This window comes from Penaeus japonicus, unplaced genomic scaffold (genome assembly GCF_977035675.1).
Source record: "Penaeus japonicus unplaced genomic scaffold, GWHDUDI00000001_assembly GWHDUDI00000040, whole genome shotgun sequence".
In the NCBI taxonomy this organism is placed as follows: Eukaryota; Metazoa; Arthropoda; class Malacostraca; order Decapoda; family Penaeidae; genus Penaeus; species Penaeus japonicus.
The window spans coordinates 19,582,689-19,602,688 of record NW_028234442.1 but is presented as its reverse complement, the minus strand read 5'-3'; the positions used below and the strand labels follow the sequence as shown (position 1 = coordinate 19,602,688).

General features: G+C 36.1%; 1 protein-coding gene across 1 annotated transcript in view; it reads left to right on the top strand.

Moving 5' to 3' along the window:
* The window catches only part of Tbc1d8-9 (TBC1 domain family member 8/9), a 30,203-nt gene extending 10,276 nt beyond the window's left edge, over positions 1-19,927 (top strand). The window contains exons 8-25 of the mRNA XM_086534068.1: positions 2,130-2,213; positions 2,436-2,556; positions 3,667-3,884; positions 4,039-4,139; positions 4,911-5,023; positions 5,311-5,467; positions 6,064-6,267; positions 6,564-6,822; positions 7,671-7,786; positions 8,007-8,134; positions 8,454-8,642; positions 9,212-9,409; positions 9,684-9,843; positions 10,698-10,838; positions 11,145-11,485; positions 11,653-11,898; positions 15,483-15,528; positions 18,477-19,927. Coding sequence (XP_086390194.1) covers positions 2,130-2,213; positions 2,436-2,556; positions 3,667-3,884; positions 4,039-4,139; positions 4,911-5,023; positions 5,311-5,467; positions 6,064-6,267; positions 6,564-6,822; positions 7,671-7,786; positions 8,007-8,134; positions 8,454-8,642; positions 9,212-9,409; positions 9,684-9,843; positions 10,698-10,838; positions 11,145-11,485; positions 11,653-11,898; positions 15,483-15,528; positions 18,477-19,042 — 3,388 coding nt within the window. The 3' untranslated portion in view covers positions 19,043-19,927. The remainder of the gene's footprint in view (positions 1-2,129; positions 2,214-2,435; positions 2,557-3,666; positions 3,885-4,038; positions 4,140-4,910; positions 5,024-5,310; positions 5,468-6,063; positions 6,268-6,563; positions 6,823-7,670; positions 7,787-8,006; positions 8,135-8,453; positions 8,643-9,211; positions 9,410-9,683; positions 9,844-10,697; positions 10,839-11,144; positions 11,486-11,652; positions 11,899-15,482; positions 15,529-18,476) is intronic.
* Positions 19,928-20,000: the final 73 nt, after the last annotated feature.

The following is a 20,000-nucleotide window of genomic DNA, read 5'->3' as shown; positions in this document are numbered from 1 at the left end:
GCCCCGTCGGGAACGGGTTAATAGAAGAATGATTTTATTTTTATTCCTATTTCTGTCCCAAAGTTACTGTCATTATTGTTCCTGATATTATTATTATTAATGTAATTATTATTATATCATTAACAACAATTAACCCTATGACGACGGTGCGTCACACCCGTGTGACACAGCCAAACTCCCGATGCCGGGGCGTCGTGCCAGTGTGACGATTTCAATGCAATATTGCAATCGCCCGGCATAGGGGTCTTCGTGTAGCGAGTGCCCCGTCGGGAAAGGGTTAATCTAGAAATTAGAATTAATTTATTTTTGCTAAAATTCAAGGAATTAGCCTACATATTGATTCCGTTCTAACTAAGCATTTATGAAACCATCTCTTTGTCTGTCATGATTTGAATTGTTCTCCATATCTTAACCCTCTCTGGACGGGTGGTACACCACGGGTACCGCGCATTCAAGGCCCATTCGCTGGGTGACGTCATACGGCTTCGTTTATTTAACTGATTTAGGCCTATGCGTTCAAGAGCCCCGGCATTGTAACATGCAAGGCTGGAATGCCCCTGTCATGAGTGGGTCAAATCAAAGAACAATTATTTCATATAGACATTATATGATGAAAATATAGATGTGATAAAAAAAAAAAAATTGTATATAGCTTTGGGGAAAAGTGTTTTGCATGAATGTGTCTACAATGTAAAGGCATATAAAGGCACATAAACATATTGCCATGTTCAAGAGAATAATTTTAGTCAAAAAACATGTTACAACAATGCTTTTCTAGTGTTATTTTATTGAACTTTACCTTTATTCTTCTGTTCTATGTGAAAATACTAATGGAAAGTGGAAGCTATCTCTTAGTGGGGCATCCAAATTTTTTTTTTTTTTTTTTTTTTTTACCAAAATGAAAAGAAGAATTATATAAATAATCACACGAGTACATATGAGCATGTGATAGGACGTCAAATGGCACGAATAGGTTAATAGTTTGGAATATTTTGCAGTACTTGTAGTCCTTACTTTTTATCTAATTTTAGAAGTGACTGTAGATTTCTGTATTCTGATTTTAATATAGTCTGTTTTCTTTCTTCTTGTCTTTGGTTAATATTATTTCCTTGTTATTAACCCATTGCGTACGGGTGTCATGACATACATGACGTAGGAGCTTTGGCCTGACGACGGGCGTCATGACGTACACGACGTTCGGGGATTTTGGATCACTGTGCTATTTTATTGTGCTATGAAAAAGGAATGAGTGATGATGGCTACTGCAGTCCTAATTACTATAATTACCGTAATATCGTGCAAGCTTAACGTCCAAAACCTAGATGGCACCACTTTTTTCTAGCACCAGCAGGTGAGAGAGCCTTGAATGGCACCCATCCACGGTCTCTAGCATGCACTGTCTCTATAGAGCGATGGCACACACTAAGTTGATGAACCCTTGCTCTAAAGTACCGCCGATGAAGGATGTGCAGGCAGAACGAGAAGAGGAAGGTGACTCAATCCATACCCAGTGTCTAAAATGTGCTCCTGTGCCAATATGGATGTCTTTCACTGTGGCACTCACAGTCACAAGCACAGGTTTCATTCCTCTTCCCTACCTCTTCTTGTTATCTTTATTGTAGGGGGTTATATGTTTCGTATTCGTTCATGACAGCACAAAAATACGAAAAAAATAAAGTTGCATTTTGTCCTCCCATAAAACAGCAATACTTCTATCACATTGAGTATAAAGAAAATAATGAGCTAATATGGATAACATACTACAATTTTAGTCAACTGCAGCACTGATAGAGCCTGTCATACGGCACATATAAGTCTCTAAACTCAATAAAACACACAAAAAAATAAAACACAAAAACCGCTCTAGTTTTACAATGAATAACTGAAAGAGATTGGGATGCTTCAAATTATATTGCTTCAAGCGGTCTCTCTCTAAAATAAAACCTATCCTGGAGGCTGGGCAAGCAAATTTATCTCCGTCTGCAATGGGTTAACAGTTGGAAACAAATATAAGATTTATTTGATATTGGTACATAATAGTCCCCAGTCCCTATACTCTATAGCTTAGATAATTCCCAAATTATGTCTTATTACAATTAAACATGTAATACTGTTTTTTTCTTTTACAGCAAAAAAGTACCAAAGAAGCCATCATTCTTAAAAAGGGACCTAGATGCAAGAGCTCATTCAGACATGTACCGTAGTAAGTTTAGGTAAGCATGTGTGTCACAATGTCGTTATGCAGTAGGGTACACCAGTAGAAAGTTTACATACTAAATCAAAATAACGTGAAGCAATGCAAACTCTATAGGAATATTGTTTGTTATTTTTGCTTGATTTTGTGATTAGAAATATTTAGATATGCTGTTTACCAGAATTTTTTTTTTATATGCAACATATGGTAATGGATATTCTATGATCTCTCATTTTCACAGATTACCACTGAGTGAGAAATTAGATGGGTCCACTACCTGTTCCCTCTGGACTCCCTACAAGAAAAATTATGTCAGTGGAACATTATATATTTCTCTCAACTACATCTGCTTTGACAGTAAGGTGAGGATTAACTTCTTTTTTTTTTCTTTTTTTGTATGTATTAAGATATTACTAATTGAGGTGTTCAAAGATGTATTAACCTTTGTTTTAGATAATGTGACTCCCATGTTTATTGATCTTAGGTCTTGATAATTGAATAGAAATATGAATATCTTATTATGGAAGAATTGATGGTAGATACACTTGTTGGATAGAGTACAGTTACGGCTGTAAGGAGAGGAGTAATATATTTAGTGATATAGCAATATGTTAGATGTGTTATCCAAGCAGTTGACCAAGGAGTCAATTGTTTGAAAAAAAGGAAATTTTAAAAACTCATAAAACTCAACTAATGATACATTATTAACCCTTTCACTACGTGCAATAGAAGACGCTCCCCGCGCTGCATCCGAGCTGCTGGCGTGCGCCAAATTTTAAACGTCGCTATTGAATATGACAAGTTTTAAGCCAAAACCTCTACAAGTTTTAAGCCGAAACCTCAACATAATCATCATGTGTTATATATCAAAATATGCATAGTTAACCTCTGCCCCCATATGCATGTGACAGGTTATTTACATGGGTTGGGAGGAAGATGGAAAGAGTGACCTTGGTGGGAGGCCTCACTCAAATGACAAAAGAAAACGGTTGAAGTAGTATGGTAAACTAATCATAATAAGTTTTATGTTTTTACATAATGTTCCATAAATAAATAATAAACTGATTGCTAGCAGGGCACATCGGTACCTCCCCTGGTATAAGCCAATCCCACTCTTATGTAATAATAATGAAAGTCAAGTAATCCATCGTATCATATACGACATCTATTCTGAAAGATCTTGCACAGTATCCGGAAAAAAGAAAACTTAATTCCAATAGAGCTCAGCCATGACGCAGTATGCGTGTCCTAGGGTTTTTCATGAGCGCTGCGAGGACGCAGTATACGCGTCCTCGTAGTGAAAGGGTTAAGCAGTGTAAGAGTGAGAGTATCCTATACAAATAACGACACAACAGCAGTAATAACAGCAACAATGCTACGACAATAACAACAATTCTAGCAATAATAATAATAATAATGAAGTTAACAACAACAACAACAACAAAATCCCACATTGTTCCTTTCCACAACAGATTGCGAACTTAGTGAGTGTGGTGTGTCCTTTGCGTGATGTGCAAAGTGTAGAGCGTGTGGATAGCGTAAAAGGAAATGCAACTGTGAAACGTGCTCTGTTCATCTGTACAACACAGTCCAGTTTGACCAACTCTTTCCTATTCATTGATGTTGGGGATCGAGACTTTGTCATAAACAAACTGTCGGAGATGCTGGGCAAGAGTATACCCACAAAAAAGTAAGTGGATGTGTTTAAAAGATAAAGTTTAGTAGACTATGTTTAAAAAAAGATGACTGCTTTATTAATAATGATCATTAGAGAAGAAAGGCAAGAACTTTGGAAGGACGAAATTTCTCCATTTTTACACCTCACTCCCGTGATTCTTTCACAGTGCTCTTCCGGACCACCTGTCCTTCGGGAGTTCTAGGGTCGACAGTCGATCCAATTCGGTCTGTGATGATAGGAGTGAGGACATTAGCCTCAGCAGCCTGAGTGAGTATATTTTAGATTTGAGAGACAGACTGAAAGCGTAATTTCTTTATGTTAGATGGTTATCTTCTTCTTTCTTTCTTTCTTTCTTTCTTTCTTTCTTTTTATATATATATATATATATATATATATATATATATATATATATATATATATATATATATATATATATATATATATATATATATATCCCATAGGCGGTGGGTGACATATCACGTCATGAGAATATTTCCCTCCTACTGGATAAACATCCTATCAAGTCATGTTCTCCCTTTCTAAAAATATGTTTTACATCGTAATTTATGCATAACTCATAGGAGTTCTACTTGTATAGACACATTTTTCTTCACTTGTGAAATAATGTAAATAAATACAAAAAACCTACTATTATCACCTCGTTCAATTGAGCAAATGAAAATCATTCTGAGAAGTTGAGTAAGGCACTGTGCCGAGAGGGATCTCACGCTTGGTCACTGCACAGCACTAGGCAAATATAGGCCCCAGTGGGAATGGTTAAGTCTTATTTGCTTTGGGTTTTCACTTGTTTTTTCCAAGTAACTTATTTGTTCCCATTTGTGGTTGGAGCCACATTATTCCTATCATGAAAAAGTGCATTAGAAAACAATTTTTAAACAAGTAGACATAGAACATAGAATACACATAATGTGTAATTAAACCATAGCAAAAATTTGTATCACAGAAGTTTTCACCATTTAGATTTACATTTTTTTTTTTTTTTTTCTTCCAATGTTTCATTCTATCTTTCACCCACAGGTATAGGCAGTGCAGCTGACAGCAACACCACACTGGTCTCAGAAACTCTTGAAGCAGAGACTACAACCTTGCCCTTGAGAGCTCTGTGTCCTATCCTTGATGAAGATGTAGAAGTGAGTTAGATTTAATGATGAGATGTTGGATATAGTTCTTTTGATATAGCAGAGATAGTTGGGGCCTAAAGTAAATTGGCTATTGTGGGAAAGCTAGGGGAGAATTTTTCAGAAGGTAACATTACCTGTTTTGTCTCAATTTTGGTAATTTTATATATTAACAGCAACACCATGGTATTCTCATATATGTAACTAAAGCAGTGTTGATATTCATAACTTATCATCTTATCAAGACTCTTTAGATTATTAGTATAAGAAATATCTTTAATAATTTTTTTTTTTTCAAGGAGGAAGAAAGAGTGAGAAGAAAAGAGCACATCTGGGAGAGGCACTGGGCGGAGTATGGCCGAGGAGTCACCATGTACAGGACAGTCGAAACAGCACGCCTTGTCCTGGAAGGTCTTCCCGACTCAGTGCGGCCAGAAATTTGGATGGTGTTTTCTGGTGAGTTAATAGTGAAGAAGTAGAGGAATTCCATGCCCCAAATTAGACTGTTACTATAGAGTAAGAATCATTTATTGCAAAGACAAAGCTGAATATTGTAAGATCAAATCCTCTCACCTCAGAGTCAAAGCTGCTATTACAGAGTCAAGTCCATGTTGTAAAGTCAGAGCCTGTTATTATTAACCCATTCCCGCCGGGACTGTTTCGTCTTTTATGGCTTCAATGCCGGGGCTCTCGAACGCATAGGCCTAAATCAATTATATTATTGATGGCGTATGCCGGCACCCGGCGCTATCATATTACATAATCGCCGTCTGTGGCCGGCGGCCGGCGGTATTGGGTTAACTGTCCCAGAATGACTGGTCTATAATATATGGGCCTAGTCAGGACCTTTGTTCCAGAGTTTGGTCCATGTTCAAGGAAACTTTTATTTTGCCATTAGTGTTTTTTTATGAGACCTTATATTTAACAGAACTGGGAGACCTACTGTCATTGAATAATCAACACCCAAGCAAAACACTACCATTATATAGTTACCTTGTGATCATGCATCATTTACTGAACTGAGTTGACCAAGGATCTGATATATCTCGCAGGTGCTATCAATGAATTGGCAACCAACGTAGGAAGTTACGAACAGGCTGTGGTAGCAGGACTAAAGAGAGGAGGCCCAGCTAATGACGAGATTGAGAGGGACCTGCACCGTTCCCTTCCTGAGCACCCTGCCTTCCAGAGTGAGATGGGGATATCAGCACTGAGACGGGTTCTCTGTGCTTATGCTTGGAGGAATCCTGCTATTGGTTAGTTTATTTAGTATACTTATCTGTTTTGAGCTGGACATCCTCCTCTGTGAACACACTACTAACATGATGATGGAATATAAAGATGAAATAAAACAGCCACAATAACTAGATAAATACTAAACTGTGATGTTTGAGCCCCAGACTGCTGATAAGACAGTAGAATTGAAATAAGGTTTTGCCAGTGAGGTATGTAGCCTGACTCAAAATGTTATGGTTTAATTTTTCCCTTGTGTGTGCAAATTATTTCATCCAAATGTGTGCCAATTTAATAATTATATATTTATATCCCATAGGTTACTGCCAGGCAATGAACATAGTCGCGTCAGTGCTGCTTGTGTACTGTAATGAAGAGGAGTCCTTCTGGCTCTTGGCAGCGCTCAGCGAACGTCTCCTTCCTGACTATTACAACACCAGGGTAGTTGGGGCTCTCGTTGATCAAGGAGTGCTCGAGGACCTCATTTTGGACCACTTGCCTGGCCTTCATAATAAGCTATCTGAATTGGGCATCATTTCTCTGATCTCCCTCTCTTGGTTCCTGACTCTCTTCCTCAGGTAAGAGTTTTTACTTTTAATTTTAAGATTTGTTTTATAGCTTGTGACTAATTATCATTTGATAATCCAGTGTATCTGCAATTGTATCCATAAATAAAGATCTTTATATGGGAGTGGGATAGTCATTTTGAAATCATCAGAGGAATCCACTTTCCACTTCTCTTTTTATTTTTTTTCTCTCATGAATAAATTTTCTCTCATAAATAAAAAATCATCTGTACTTTAGAGCAAGTGAATGGCATCTTGTGGTGTGTCATCACTCTCTGAAGATAGTGGTTGCTAGAACCCGTAGATTGGTTCCGTTCAAGGCTTTCTTCCCTGCTAGTGCTAGGAGATAGTGGTGCCATCTGTTTGATTTTAACGCTCGCTTGAAATCTTCCCGGCGTTATCGGGAGTAGGCGAAATTCCGCCCCGGCGTGAATGGGTTAAACAAAATCTATTTTGCTGAATATTATGGTAATTACAGTAATTATTATTGTAATTGTTATCATCACTCACTAAAAAGAGTTATTATTCATAGTACAATAATGAAACTCAGAAGTACACTCACTCCCAATGTCAAATATGGAATGACAACTTTTCATATGCGTCATGAAGCCCGCCATCAAGCCAAAAACTTGTGCATCATACATGTCACAATGCCTGTTTACAATGGGTCATTATTCTTTATTTCAATTTCTTCCCCCTTTTTCCTGTTTTCTTTTATTTATCCTTTTACCATGTATTCATCTTTTGCCTGTTATGTCCTCTTTCTGTTTTCTTGCCTGTTTGATAGCCAAGAATAATTTCCTTATTACATACTGTTCAAACTGAAAATAAAATACCAATGATGATTATCTCTCTCACAGTGTTATGCCATTTGAAGCGGCCGTTCATGTAGTTGACTGCTTTTTCTACGATGGTGCGCGTGTTGTATTTATGGTTGCCCTTGCTATCTTGGAGGCAAACAAAGAGACGTTAGAGAGTAAGTATTTGATTTACTGTTCCTAATGTATATTAATATTTTCCCCTTGTGTACTTGTGTTTAGGGTATTTTTATCTTTAGGGATTGATAATCAAAGAATACACATGCATTCCAATTTTTTTCACAGTTGATCTTCTTTTCACTTAATAGAAAGAATGAGATATTTTGTCTGTGAATGAGACATGGATTTTTGTTCATCCTCTCATGACATTTCTTTCAGAATGTGGTGATGAGGGAGAAGCCATGATGGTTCTGTCTGATTATCTTGGTTCCATTACGAGTCCCGCGGCTCGCTATGCTAAGCGGAGATCAAGCGTATCGGGAGACAAGCAGGCGGATTCACCAGATGTATGTTTTCTGGCTTTTTTGTGGATGAATTATTATGATTTTTGTTATTATATATTTTCTTTTATGAAAGGATAGTATTAGCATGTTGTCCTCACAATTTGCAGACAGAATTGGATCAAAGTTACCCTGGGGCAGTAAAAAGTCCTGGTATTCTGGCTTAGGAAGTTGCACAAAATGCCTGAGAGCAATCCTGAATGACAAAGTTAGGAAAAGGGAGTCTGGCTACTGCCGCGGATACAAGACGTTAAAGACTAAATTCCTTCTCCCAACTCATATTCCTTTGTTTTACCATTATTTTCTCTCATTCCTCATTTTCCAGAGGTTGGTCAATATCACAGAAGTCATTGAAGCTGCCTACACAGGCTATGGCTTTATCACCAACGTGGCCATCGAAAGACTTCGCGTGAAACACAGGTTACGTGTGGTGCAAACCCTGGAGGACACGGTGATGAGGAATACTCTCCGCACTGTGGGGCCAGATTGTATGCTGGGGGAAGAAGATCTCAAGGTTAGTTGGGTTGATTAATTGTGTTATCTGTGATTTATTTAGTTTTTAGTAATGTTTTGATATTGTTAGGTTAGGACACATGTAGTAAAAGTACAAAAGAGAATAATTAATTTCAGTGAGTAATGTATGTGATTGTCAAATTTTGATGGTATATCTTCATCAGAGTCATGTAATTTTGATGGTGTGACATCGAAATTCATCAGTTACATATTTTGAAATTATTGTAAAACATATTGTGAAATTATTTATTCTCTTTCATACATTTTCCATTTTTCATTATAAATTTTTGTTCAAACAACTTCCTCTATTATACTAGGCTATATGCTAGGGGAGATCTCAAAGTCAGATGTATTAATCTTTTGAAATTGTAGTTAACATTTTTTTCTTTTCTTTTTTAAATTATTAAATTATAGCAATTTCATTATTGGTATATAATATCTTGCCAAATTCATTACTAGGTGATGTAATCATGGAAAGTCCATTACTAGATTTTTATTGTTATTACAAAAGAATAGGATAAGAAGGATCAGCCTTATTACAACTCGTTCTATTTATCAATATACCTGCAGGAATTGGTGGTATATGTGCGCAGTGAGCAGATTCTAGGCGGAGATGACAAGGAAATCCGGCAGCGTAATAATTCAGGAAATCCACTAAACCAAGAGGGATATGCCTTAGGCTACGAAACATTCCGTCAGCTATTTTTGGCCGTGTCGCCCTGGGGACAGGGTGATCGGGCAGAAAGTTTGACGACTAGCATGTTTAATGTAGGTCCCTGTTGTTGTTTTTTGTATTCATTATGGACTTGAAATTAGAATTTGTGAAGAAGTACTCTTTTTTCTATTTATATTCTTGAATTTTGATGAATTTTGATTTTGTGTTTATGATATGTATATATTGGTAGTTTTTACCTTCTTTTAGATATGTCAGTAGACTTCTTATTGGTCAACTAGTTTTTTATTCTATTATAAGAATTTTGTTTATTCATATATTAATATTTAAAAGTAGTCTTCAGGAAAATATCATTGTTTGCTTTGACAGATGTTAGATGTTGATGGATCCCACGTCCTTAGTTTCCGCTCTGTGGCATGGCTCTTTGGTGTCCTCTGCGGCAGAGATTTTGCCCGGAAGCTGCGATTATTCTACTACCTGCATTTAGCCTTCCCACCAAGCTTAGACGAGGTGGATAAGCCAAGAAAACGTAAGAGAAGATGTATTATTATTATTATTATTTTGCATATGTTTGTGAGATGATTTTTTTCCCTATGAAAATGTATTTATTATTATTATTGATATGATTTACTATATCAGGTGGATAAATGCAGATAGGGAAAATAAGCTTTACTGCAACAGTGACATTGAACTAAATATTACTTAATTAGTGAGAAAATATTGCTATTTTTGGGGCATGAATATATTGTAGGAAGAGGGAAAAATTTAAAAATGAAACAAGGGACTAATATTAACCCCCTAATGGCTTGTCTAGTCTTCCTGCTGTGTCATGATTTTGGTTGTGTCTCCGAGTGATCAGGTGTGTAGTGGCTGGCCGCTGCCTTGGCATACAAATAGCTTGAGGTTTTAGGGCTGTGCATTTTGAAATACCCAGGCAAAATGTTCATAAGTTGTAAAGATCTGTCCATTCCATTTAAAAACTGCTTTTGTAATTCACTTTTGGGCAGTAGAGATAAAAGAAAATAGAATATAGAAACCACCCTGTCGTTATCAGGTTAAGATGCTTATGTGATGTAAATAAGTTGTAAAGATCTGTCCATTCCATCAAAATACTGCTTTTGTAATTCTCTTTTGGGCAGTAGAGATAAAAGAAAATAGAATATAGAAGAAAATATGAAAAAGCAAATATTTTAATATTAAACAGGAAGAAATATAAAATGAAATTCTGTTTCAAAATCTTCTGACTGAAATTAATGAATTTACAAAATATGGTAGGATATAAAAGAAATTATTAGGATATAAAAACTATTTAAAAAAAGACAAAAAAAATGCAAAGAGCCAGTCCTAATAATCTAATAGCAATTTCTCGAATACCTCATCCAGCTGATGAAGTGGAGGAAGAGGCAGCTGTGGAGGCAGAGGAGTATTTTGACTTCATGGATGATGGCCCGAAGAAAGGGAAAGTTGACCTGGAGGTTGCAGACGACACAGATTCCCACACCACAGAGACCTCTCCCAAACAAGGTATTTCAAAGTTGTCTTTTCAGGATGTCAAAGGCTGCAAAAAGATATGCAGTGGAGATACTTACTTTTAGAAAATATGAAATCTTGTAGTCAACAAAATTCTCATGTTGGATTTAACTCTATTGAAGTGATGTTAATGATATGTTAGCACTGTTTTAATATAATTATAGGGAATAAATTTATCTTTGTAGGACCAATATAATAGAAAGACAGCTTATGTGTTCAAGATTTTCTTAGATATTATCAATCATTATGCTAAGACATCCTGTATCCAATGTATTTATATATACAACCGTTTCCTTTCAGAATACTGTGATGCCTTGACGGGTTTGGCAACAATACACAATCGTGACTACCGCATGTACGAGCAGCGCTTCTTGCCCACCATGAACCAAGAACAATTTATCAACATGTGGCGTTCTGTGTACAGCTTCTTTGCACTCGAGACCAACCAAGACATATTTACATCACTGTCGAGAGTTGGTAGGTGGAAAGTGTTTTCGTTCTCTTATTTACTTCATTTTTTTTTTACCCCCTTTTTCAATACTTGTAAACCCATATATAGTAATGAATGTGACAATCTTCCCTTGCCTATTAAATTCAACAGAAACTTTTTTGGATATGTTGCTGTGAATAGATATTGCTTTGTGACCTGAACAAGTTAGCATAATATGACGACTTGCAAAAATTTCTTGCAGAATATAACATTGTGGTGTGTGGTAAGAAACACGAGAGTTTCGTTAATGATGCAAGTAGTGTTGGTTATTCTGTCACTTCTAATCTCTTGTGAAAGTGACTGAGCCTTAGCTGACAGCTCAGCCCCATTGTTCAAACTAAAGTGGATACAGCAATCATGCAGATCCGTTCTGTTTGTAGAAATCCCAAATTACACTTGTTCATAGCTCCAGTTTTCTTTGAGATCAGTTGGAGTTTTCTCAAGTGTTTACAGCTTGATAGTGTATTCACCTCTCATCCTCAACCAAATAAGGCAGTGTCACAAAGTGTACAAAAGCTTTCCACATGTCAGTTATTCACCCTGAACGCTAAGTTGAGTCGTCAGGTGAGACTCGCGTCTCTCATCACCCTTCCAACTCCACCTCCCAAAGGCTTTTCACCGCATTTTCCATTGACTTCCTTGCCTTTGCATTCCACTCTAGCTAACACAGTGCATGGTCCTTGGTTACAATTCATGGCATTATAAACAGCATATATCTAAATTGGTCCGCTCATGTTCAAGTGATCTATTATTGGTCTACTTCAAAAAGAAAGCCTGTTCATCAGAAGTCTGCTTATTATGGCCATACAGATATAAGAAAATGTTTCCGCATATTGATAATTTAGCAGTCATGTCCTTTTAGTCTAGGAGTTGCAACTTTTTCCCCTCCCAGTGAGACTTTGTTGTGTCAGTTGTAAACAGTGAGGGACTGTGTATAGTGCTTGCTTAATTCAGCAGTATCCATTCAGAGTCTCATGTAATTGTTACTTTTTGATGTGTGAGGTAGTTGTCTTTATTTGATGTTATATTGTGATATTCAAGAGCAAAGAGTTTAAAGACATTGCAAAAGAGAACCATATAGCTTTAACAATATTACAGATTTAACATAAAAAAATCCAAAATTATCCCATCCTTCAGAAAAATTGGTAGCTAACCATTTGAGCAAGCATCCAAATACAGGTCACTTGCAAATTCATATTTCAGCAAAAGTAGCAGTCATAAAAGAAATCATTCAATAAAAATAGTTTGTATAGAATCATTTTAAGCTTAAAGAACAAGCAAAAGTTTGCATTGGTATATACAAAACTTAGTTTTATATCTTGACACACATTTTCTCACAGGAGTTCACATCTTTAGTCTTTTTGTTTAAACAATAAATGAAAATCATGCTAAAATAAAGTTCCTTTGAAGACTTTCATAATGTTTTTGATGTAGCAGCTTTAGTTTTGTATGGTGATAAATGTTATACACTGAAGAATATAATTATTATTCTTACAGTTATGATAATGATTATATTCATATTAACCCATTCCTGACGGGGGAATTCTAGCCTTGAATGTCCAAATGCCGGGGCGTTCGAATTATTAGGCCTAAATCAATTGAATGGCTGGCACAATACTGTGCCGCCCGGCAACTGGGCTTTTGAATGCGCGGTACACATGCTGTACCACCCGTCCTGTGTGGGTTAATATCTTACTGATATTGTGAGAATTATAAAGTGTATTTTGCTTTGTTTATGATTAATTTCATACATAACACAATCAGTTTCGGTTACAATTTCTAACCACAGTGCATATGACCATAAAAACAATGTTTGTATGTGTGACAAGAAACAGAAAAAATTCTGGCTGGAAAGTGAACACTGCATTAGTAACCTTAAGGGGACTGTCCCACCGGACGTTGAAGTTGGCCTGTAATGTCTGTAATGATTTTTGCATAAAAGAAAATGGGTTGAGAAAATTAGATAAAATCTGGTACGGTTATATGTTATTAGATTGTGGCTCATATGGCATAAAGTAGGGTGCAGGCACAGAGCCTACACCCAAGATGGATTTTTAAGGTAAAATTTTGATCAGGTAGATAGCCACAGCAATAAATGCTGATTCATGAATATGAAAAGATAGATAAGTGTCAGTCCCATACCTTGAATATTTCAACACCTGATTTTTTAATTCCCTTTTGATTTTGATTTTTTAAAGAGAGGACTTATTCAAGCAAAGCAAGCAAACAAACAAGAAACAGGAATATAAAAAAAATGGCATTTTAGTGCATGCTTGATGTTTTCAGCACCATGGTTGCAAAACTTTTAAAAAGAAAAGTTTGAGAAGTGATTTGAAGTGTGGACACTTTTCATTGTTAGCTACTGATATGAATTACTTATTAACCCAATCCCGACAGGCCTGGCGATAAGTGGAAACCCCCTACGCCGGGCCTATGTAATATTGCATCGGGAACGTCACACTGGTGTGTCGCCCCGTCATCAAAGGGTTAAGAATATTAATATTAACCCATTCGTGCTGGTTGATTTCCTATCATGTGATCAGAAAATATTCTCGGATGTGGGTGATGTCCTGAGACATGCATTTTCTCGTCGAGTTTTAGGTGGGCCAATTGTAATGTGCTGAAATGTCAGTAATAGAATACTAGATTGTTATTAGATATAATTATTGTTCTTAATTTCTTAGACTCTGTTACTTTAGTTAACCCATTGCATACTGGTGTCATGACATACATGTTGGCACCAATTAGGCGTACATGATGCGACATCGGGATTTGCTCACAGTTGTAGCGCACACACAGTCATGAAATATTATGACTACAAGGTTCCAATGTCAGCATAAACCCGTATTTTATGATTGATTTATGGAAAAATATCCTTTGGGCTAGTCTGTACTACCCAGAGGGCGGAGAAAACCCTTCCCCCGTTCCTCTAATTTTTAACCGGTGCTGCTAGTGTCGTAGACCGGGGTGTTGAAAGTCATAAAATGTAACGTAAAAAAATGACATACATGATATTGATGACGTCATGGTAAATTTCTGCTTCAGATCAGTTGAATAAAAAGTTCCGAGTCAGAAGACCATCATTAAATCAAATGTGACTGGCCAAGAAAAAGAAGAAGAAAAAAAAAAAAATTATAAAAATCTTTCACTAAAAGAATGATTCCACTTTCCATTGGTATTATCACATAGAATAAAGAATATAGGCAGAGTTAAATAAAATAACACTAGAAAAGCATTGCTGTAACATGTTTTTCAACTCCTCTGAACATGGCAATATTTTTACATGCCTTTACATTGTAGAAGCAGTCATGCAAACCATAAGGATAGGGTGGGTGAAAAACGCTCTGAGAGGTTCAGCGCGGCCCCATGTAGTGGAAAAACACCCTGGAGAAAGTGTCGCACAATTGTTATCTCTAAAAAAAAAAAAAAAAAATTACTTGATCTGCTACTGTTTCTAGATACCTGTATTTTTTTTTTTTATGGAAGAAATGAAAGAATGAAAGAAAAACACTTGATGTGAAAAAGAGGGGCGGGCAGGAATGATCATACATATTCAGTCATGTGAAAGATGGAGTAATGCAGTAATGCATTTTATTATAGAGATATACATACACCTGCACGAGCACGGCTCTAACCATTACACCACCATGACCTACTAAGAGGAATGTCCAACCAGGTGCCCGACTGGCTCACTATGCATACTCTCATAACCCATTCATGCCGGGGCTGTTCTGGCTCTGAATGGTCAGAATGCTGGGGTTTTCGAATGCATAAGCCTAACGCCTTGGGATTCTCAGGCGCACTAGCCGTGAGCCTGGGCTGTCTGCTCGCTCACTCCAAGTGCCAGCCTTGACCAGCCTGACGCAAAAACCACAAAACATGTCAGCACGTCATCTGGCGTGAATGGGTTAACTAGAGTATGTATAGTGGGCACTTGGTGGGAATGATTTAGAATTTCTGATCATAAACCAGATTACTGAGGTTGTTTTTATGTGAAAGATGAAGTAATGGAGTACCGCATTTTATAATAGAAACCTGGTAGTCTCTATATCTTAGTTGTAACTTGAACTATAATAGAATCAATCATGGCCGCATGCTATAATACTATAACCCTATAACACATCATCTTGGATGCATACCTTTTGTAGGTTGAACCCAAAAACTTTGAGAGAACTGGTGCTATTGAATATATTGGTAAAACCAACATTACACAATTATTGTTACCAATGAATACAAACTTAGAGGCAACCACATGTATTTGACTGCCCTTTTTATTTATACTCTGAGTTTATTATTAGTAATTGAGCATACCTCAGTTAGTGTAAAATCTGACAAACATGTCAGCATTGATTCAAAGTCAGTGCAGGGTCATTCATACATTATTAAGAAATTGTAAAAAAAAAAAAAAAAAAAAAATATTAGAAATTGATTATAGAAAGCTATTGATCTATCGCCTTAAATATAATAAGAGAATTAGAAATGTTAGATAGAAAAACACCTAAAGAAAACAGGAAGGCAAGATTTTACCTAAAAGGTTCCTACCCATTTCTTGTAAGGTCTGTTGAAAACAAAGCAACAAAACCCCTAGACCTGAATCTGGTTTACAATTCTGATTTTTTTTCTTTTGTGTCTGAAGTTGCTTCTTTTTATGTTTTTTTTTTTTTTTTTTTTTTTTGTTTTTCTAAATAGTATTTTAATTAATATCGTCTTTTTTTTTTTTTTTTTTTTTTTTTTTTTATTTATTTTTTTATTTTTCTTAATTCCCAGATATTTTTTTTTTTTTTTTTTTCCTGTTTGACTGATATAACTTCATTTTTTTTCTATTTTTACTTTTTTTTGTGTTCATTTTATTAATTATCATTTTATTATCAGTCATGTCTCCTCATGTGTACATTCTGAGTTTTGTTTTAAAGATTTTTTTTGATTTTTTAAATAATTATTCATTATTATTTCCACTTTTACAGTTAGTTTTTTCTTAGTAAATGTTTTCATTATAATCAATAGTTCCTTTGACTGTTAAAAATAAATCTTTTTCTCATATAACTATCTCTACTTGAATGTAGAACACAGATGTTTAAAGTTTGTTTGTTTTGTTTTATACATAGAGAGAGAGGTGAATATCAGATAAAATAAATGCATTTTTTGTTTTTGTTGCAATGCGTGTTGCGAAATATATAAATGAAAATATATATATGTTACTGCATGTTGTGTTGAGTGTTAAAAACTAAGGTCATTTGACCTTAGTCCACAATATTCATATTCCAATATTCCCATGAATTTTTGATTTTGATAATTAGCATCAGATGCAGATAAAAAAAATCAGATAAAAGATGAAGAAACATGTGTTTCTTAAGCACCCAGAGTACCATTACTGAAAAAAAAACAAAGATGAAGAAGAAAGAAAAAAGTAGAAATCATTAATTGCAATTGCAAAGCTTCATTCATAACCATCCACATACTCACTACTAAGTAAGCAATATAGATGAAGTGCTCTATCTGTTTAACATCTCTCGTTCTTCAAGTCTTTGTTGGCAGGTACAAAGTATGGGGAAGTCGGAGGAAGTCGGAGCGAGAAGATCAGACATCGTCAAAATGTGAAACAGCGGAATTTAGAGATTGTATGTGACTATAATTATATTTAACTTGTCGCATGAAAGAGTTAGTGCCAGTATGCAAGTAAATCTTTTATGAAGTGAAATCCCTAAAATTTTAAGCCAGTAGTTGTAGTGGTGGCAAGAAACTTTTTTCCTTTATTCACAATTTTATAATACTTATCAGATTATTTTTTTGTTTAAATAAATAAAGTGTAAAAAGGTTATCTTTTATGTTTTTAGCATTTTTTAACTTTAGCTTCAGTTTCAGTTTCCAGCCCATATTTATTGGAAGCATGATACTAAGTTTGATATAACAACTATTTCTTTAATAACAGCATGGGGCTGGCTGTAGCCTTTGACACCCAGCACAACCCAACCTGTCCTATGATATCTTAACCCTTTCCCGATGGGGCACTCGCTACGCGAAGACCCCTATGCCGGGCGATTGCAATATTGCATTGTAATCGTTACACTGGCATGACGCCCTGGCATCGGGAGTTTGGCTGTGTCACACGAGTGTGACGCACCGTCGCCATAGGGTTAACTAAAGTAATGTAACCTAATCGAACAACATTGATATCAGGAAGATTGCATGTTTCCTTTGGAGCTTAACCCACACAGGACGGGTGGTACAGCATGTGTACCGCGCATTCAAAAGCCCAGTTGCCGGGCGGCACAGTATTGTGCCGGCCATTCAATTGATTTAGGCCTAATAATTCAAACGCCCCGGCATTTGGACATTCAAGGTTAGAATTCCCCCGTCGGGAATGGGTTAACCCTGTTTATGGTATGCCATAGTGTTAACCTATAAGCTGTATATCATAACAGTCTTAGTGACTTGTTTTCAGTGAAGTGGTAACTGTATTGGTAATAGTATAAGTATTTTCCTAATTATGTAGAATTGGTACTGATAAAAATTTTGGTATCATAGCGTCTCTAGATTTGCATCTATGATCTGTGATATACACGCAGTACTGGATGTTATAGAGAAAAGCTACAGATGAGGGAGAAGAATGGGTTGAAAATAGAATTTATCCATTTTGCAGATATTAAACTTATTTTCAAAAGAGAAGGAAAGATTGAGAGGGAGAGATCAAAAGAGAAAGGAAGGAAGTGGGAAGAATACAAGATATTTCAAGTTATTATTTTTTTATTCAAAACATCTTTTAGCAATAAGCTATCACATTCAAGACACACATAGCTCAAACCAATTTAACTCATTTACGCTGGAGGTTATATTTGTTTTTCATTTTGCAGATATTAAACTTATTTTCAAAAGAGAAGGAAAGATTGAGAGGGAGAGATCAAAAGAGAAAGGAAGGAAGTGGGAAGAATACAAGATATTTCAAGTTATTATTTTTTTATTCAAAACATCTTTTAGCAATAAGCTATCACATTCAAGACACATGTCAAATATTATATGCATACGTAACATTATAAAATGTATGATTTGAGGGAGAGATCATGACATTATAGGACTTCATTTGGCGGGAGTGAAATATTCTCATGTTGTGATATCACGTTCCCCAGTACCATTGGGTTGAAAAGGAATAGTCCAACCTATTTTATCTTCTCAACAGGCAAGTGATGTTGGAGAAATGGCCTCGGGAAGTGACCCAGAACTCGACAAAACCAGCGGAATAGTGTCAGATGTGTCAGCTGCAACCACTGTGGAGGGAGAGTCCTGTTGTTCACAGCAGGCCCACAAAGAGGTCTTCCACGCCTCTGATAAGTGTTCGATTAGCACAGCTAACACTCCAGAGGAAGCCCAGAAGAACTCAGGAGTTGACTTAGAAGGACCTGTTGATGATGCAAAACAGGAAGAAGTTGAGGAGAAGGAGACGCAGGACAAGGTGGCCAAGGAAGGTGGACACTCCCCCGACAACTATGACGACTCGGGCCAGTCCAGTCGGCACTCCTCCCTCTCGCAGCCATCCCATCAGGAGTGGAGTATATCCTTCGAACAGTTCCTGGCCAACATTGCCAATGAGGAGAGACTTGTGTCCTTCTTTGAGAAACCTGTTGACTTAGCGCAAGAGGTACAAAAGTTGAGAAAAAGACAAGCGCTCAGCACTAATGGCATGATTGGCTCATTGGCTTCATCACCATTGTAGAAGTTTGTTTTCCATAGTCATATAAATTATATTTAGTGTACTTGTATATGTATAGTCTATAATGTTGTGATTCAAGATATATGTCTTTCTCATGTTGATCTGTATAATCATTTCCTTTAGAACGTACTGATGATGTGATATAGTTAATCCCTGTGAATGAAATAAAGCTGACGATAAATTGTGAGATGTTGAAAGCAGTTTCTGTATGTGAGCACTAACCATTTCTTTGGGCAAAACTTTTAGATCACATGAAAGAGAAGCTTTCAGTTTATTAGTTGACCGTGACTAGAACTGCACATGACAAATCCTAACAAAGTTATTATGATTAAATTCAGGTAGGCTTTGCAATGTGTGTTTATGCCATTGCCATATGAATTATTTGGTTACAGTGTTCTGAAATGATTTCAGGTAATGCCATGTATTTATCTATAAGGTATTGTGGGGTATTCAGTCTTCTTATTATATGATACTGTTGGTTTTAAAGAATTTCATTTATAGGTAAGTCTGTTTGTAATGTTAGATTTAATTTTTATGCATTATTCTCTTTTAGGAAGGTTAGTCGCAGTAATAAACCAAAATGACTTAGGTTTGATGTACTTTTTTTTTCTTTTTTGTATTGTTATTTTTTCTTCTTTCTTTGAAATGGATATTGAGCATACTATTGCTATATTGTATGCAAATTCTGTTTTGGAGATTGGGACTATTTTAATGATGCTATATACAAGACTTATATGATGCATTATTTGCATTTGTGTACGACACAGTCTTGGACAGTGTGACAGACAGATAAACAGACAGACAGATGGACACATAGATCAACAGACAGGTAGTTGGAAAGATAGATAAGCAGGCAGACAAAACAGACATACAAATGAGTTGATGAATAGACAGAGTTAAAAAAGAAAAAAAAGTGATTTATGGTATTGGAACTTCTTTGGTGCCATGTTTTTGGGTATGT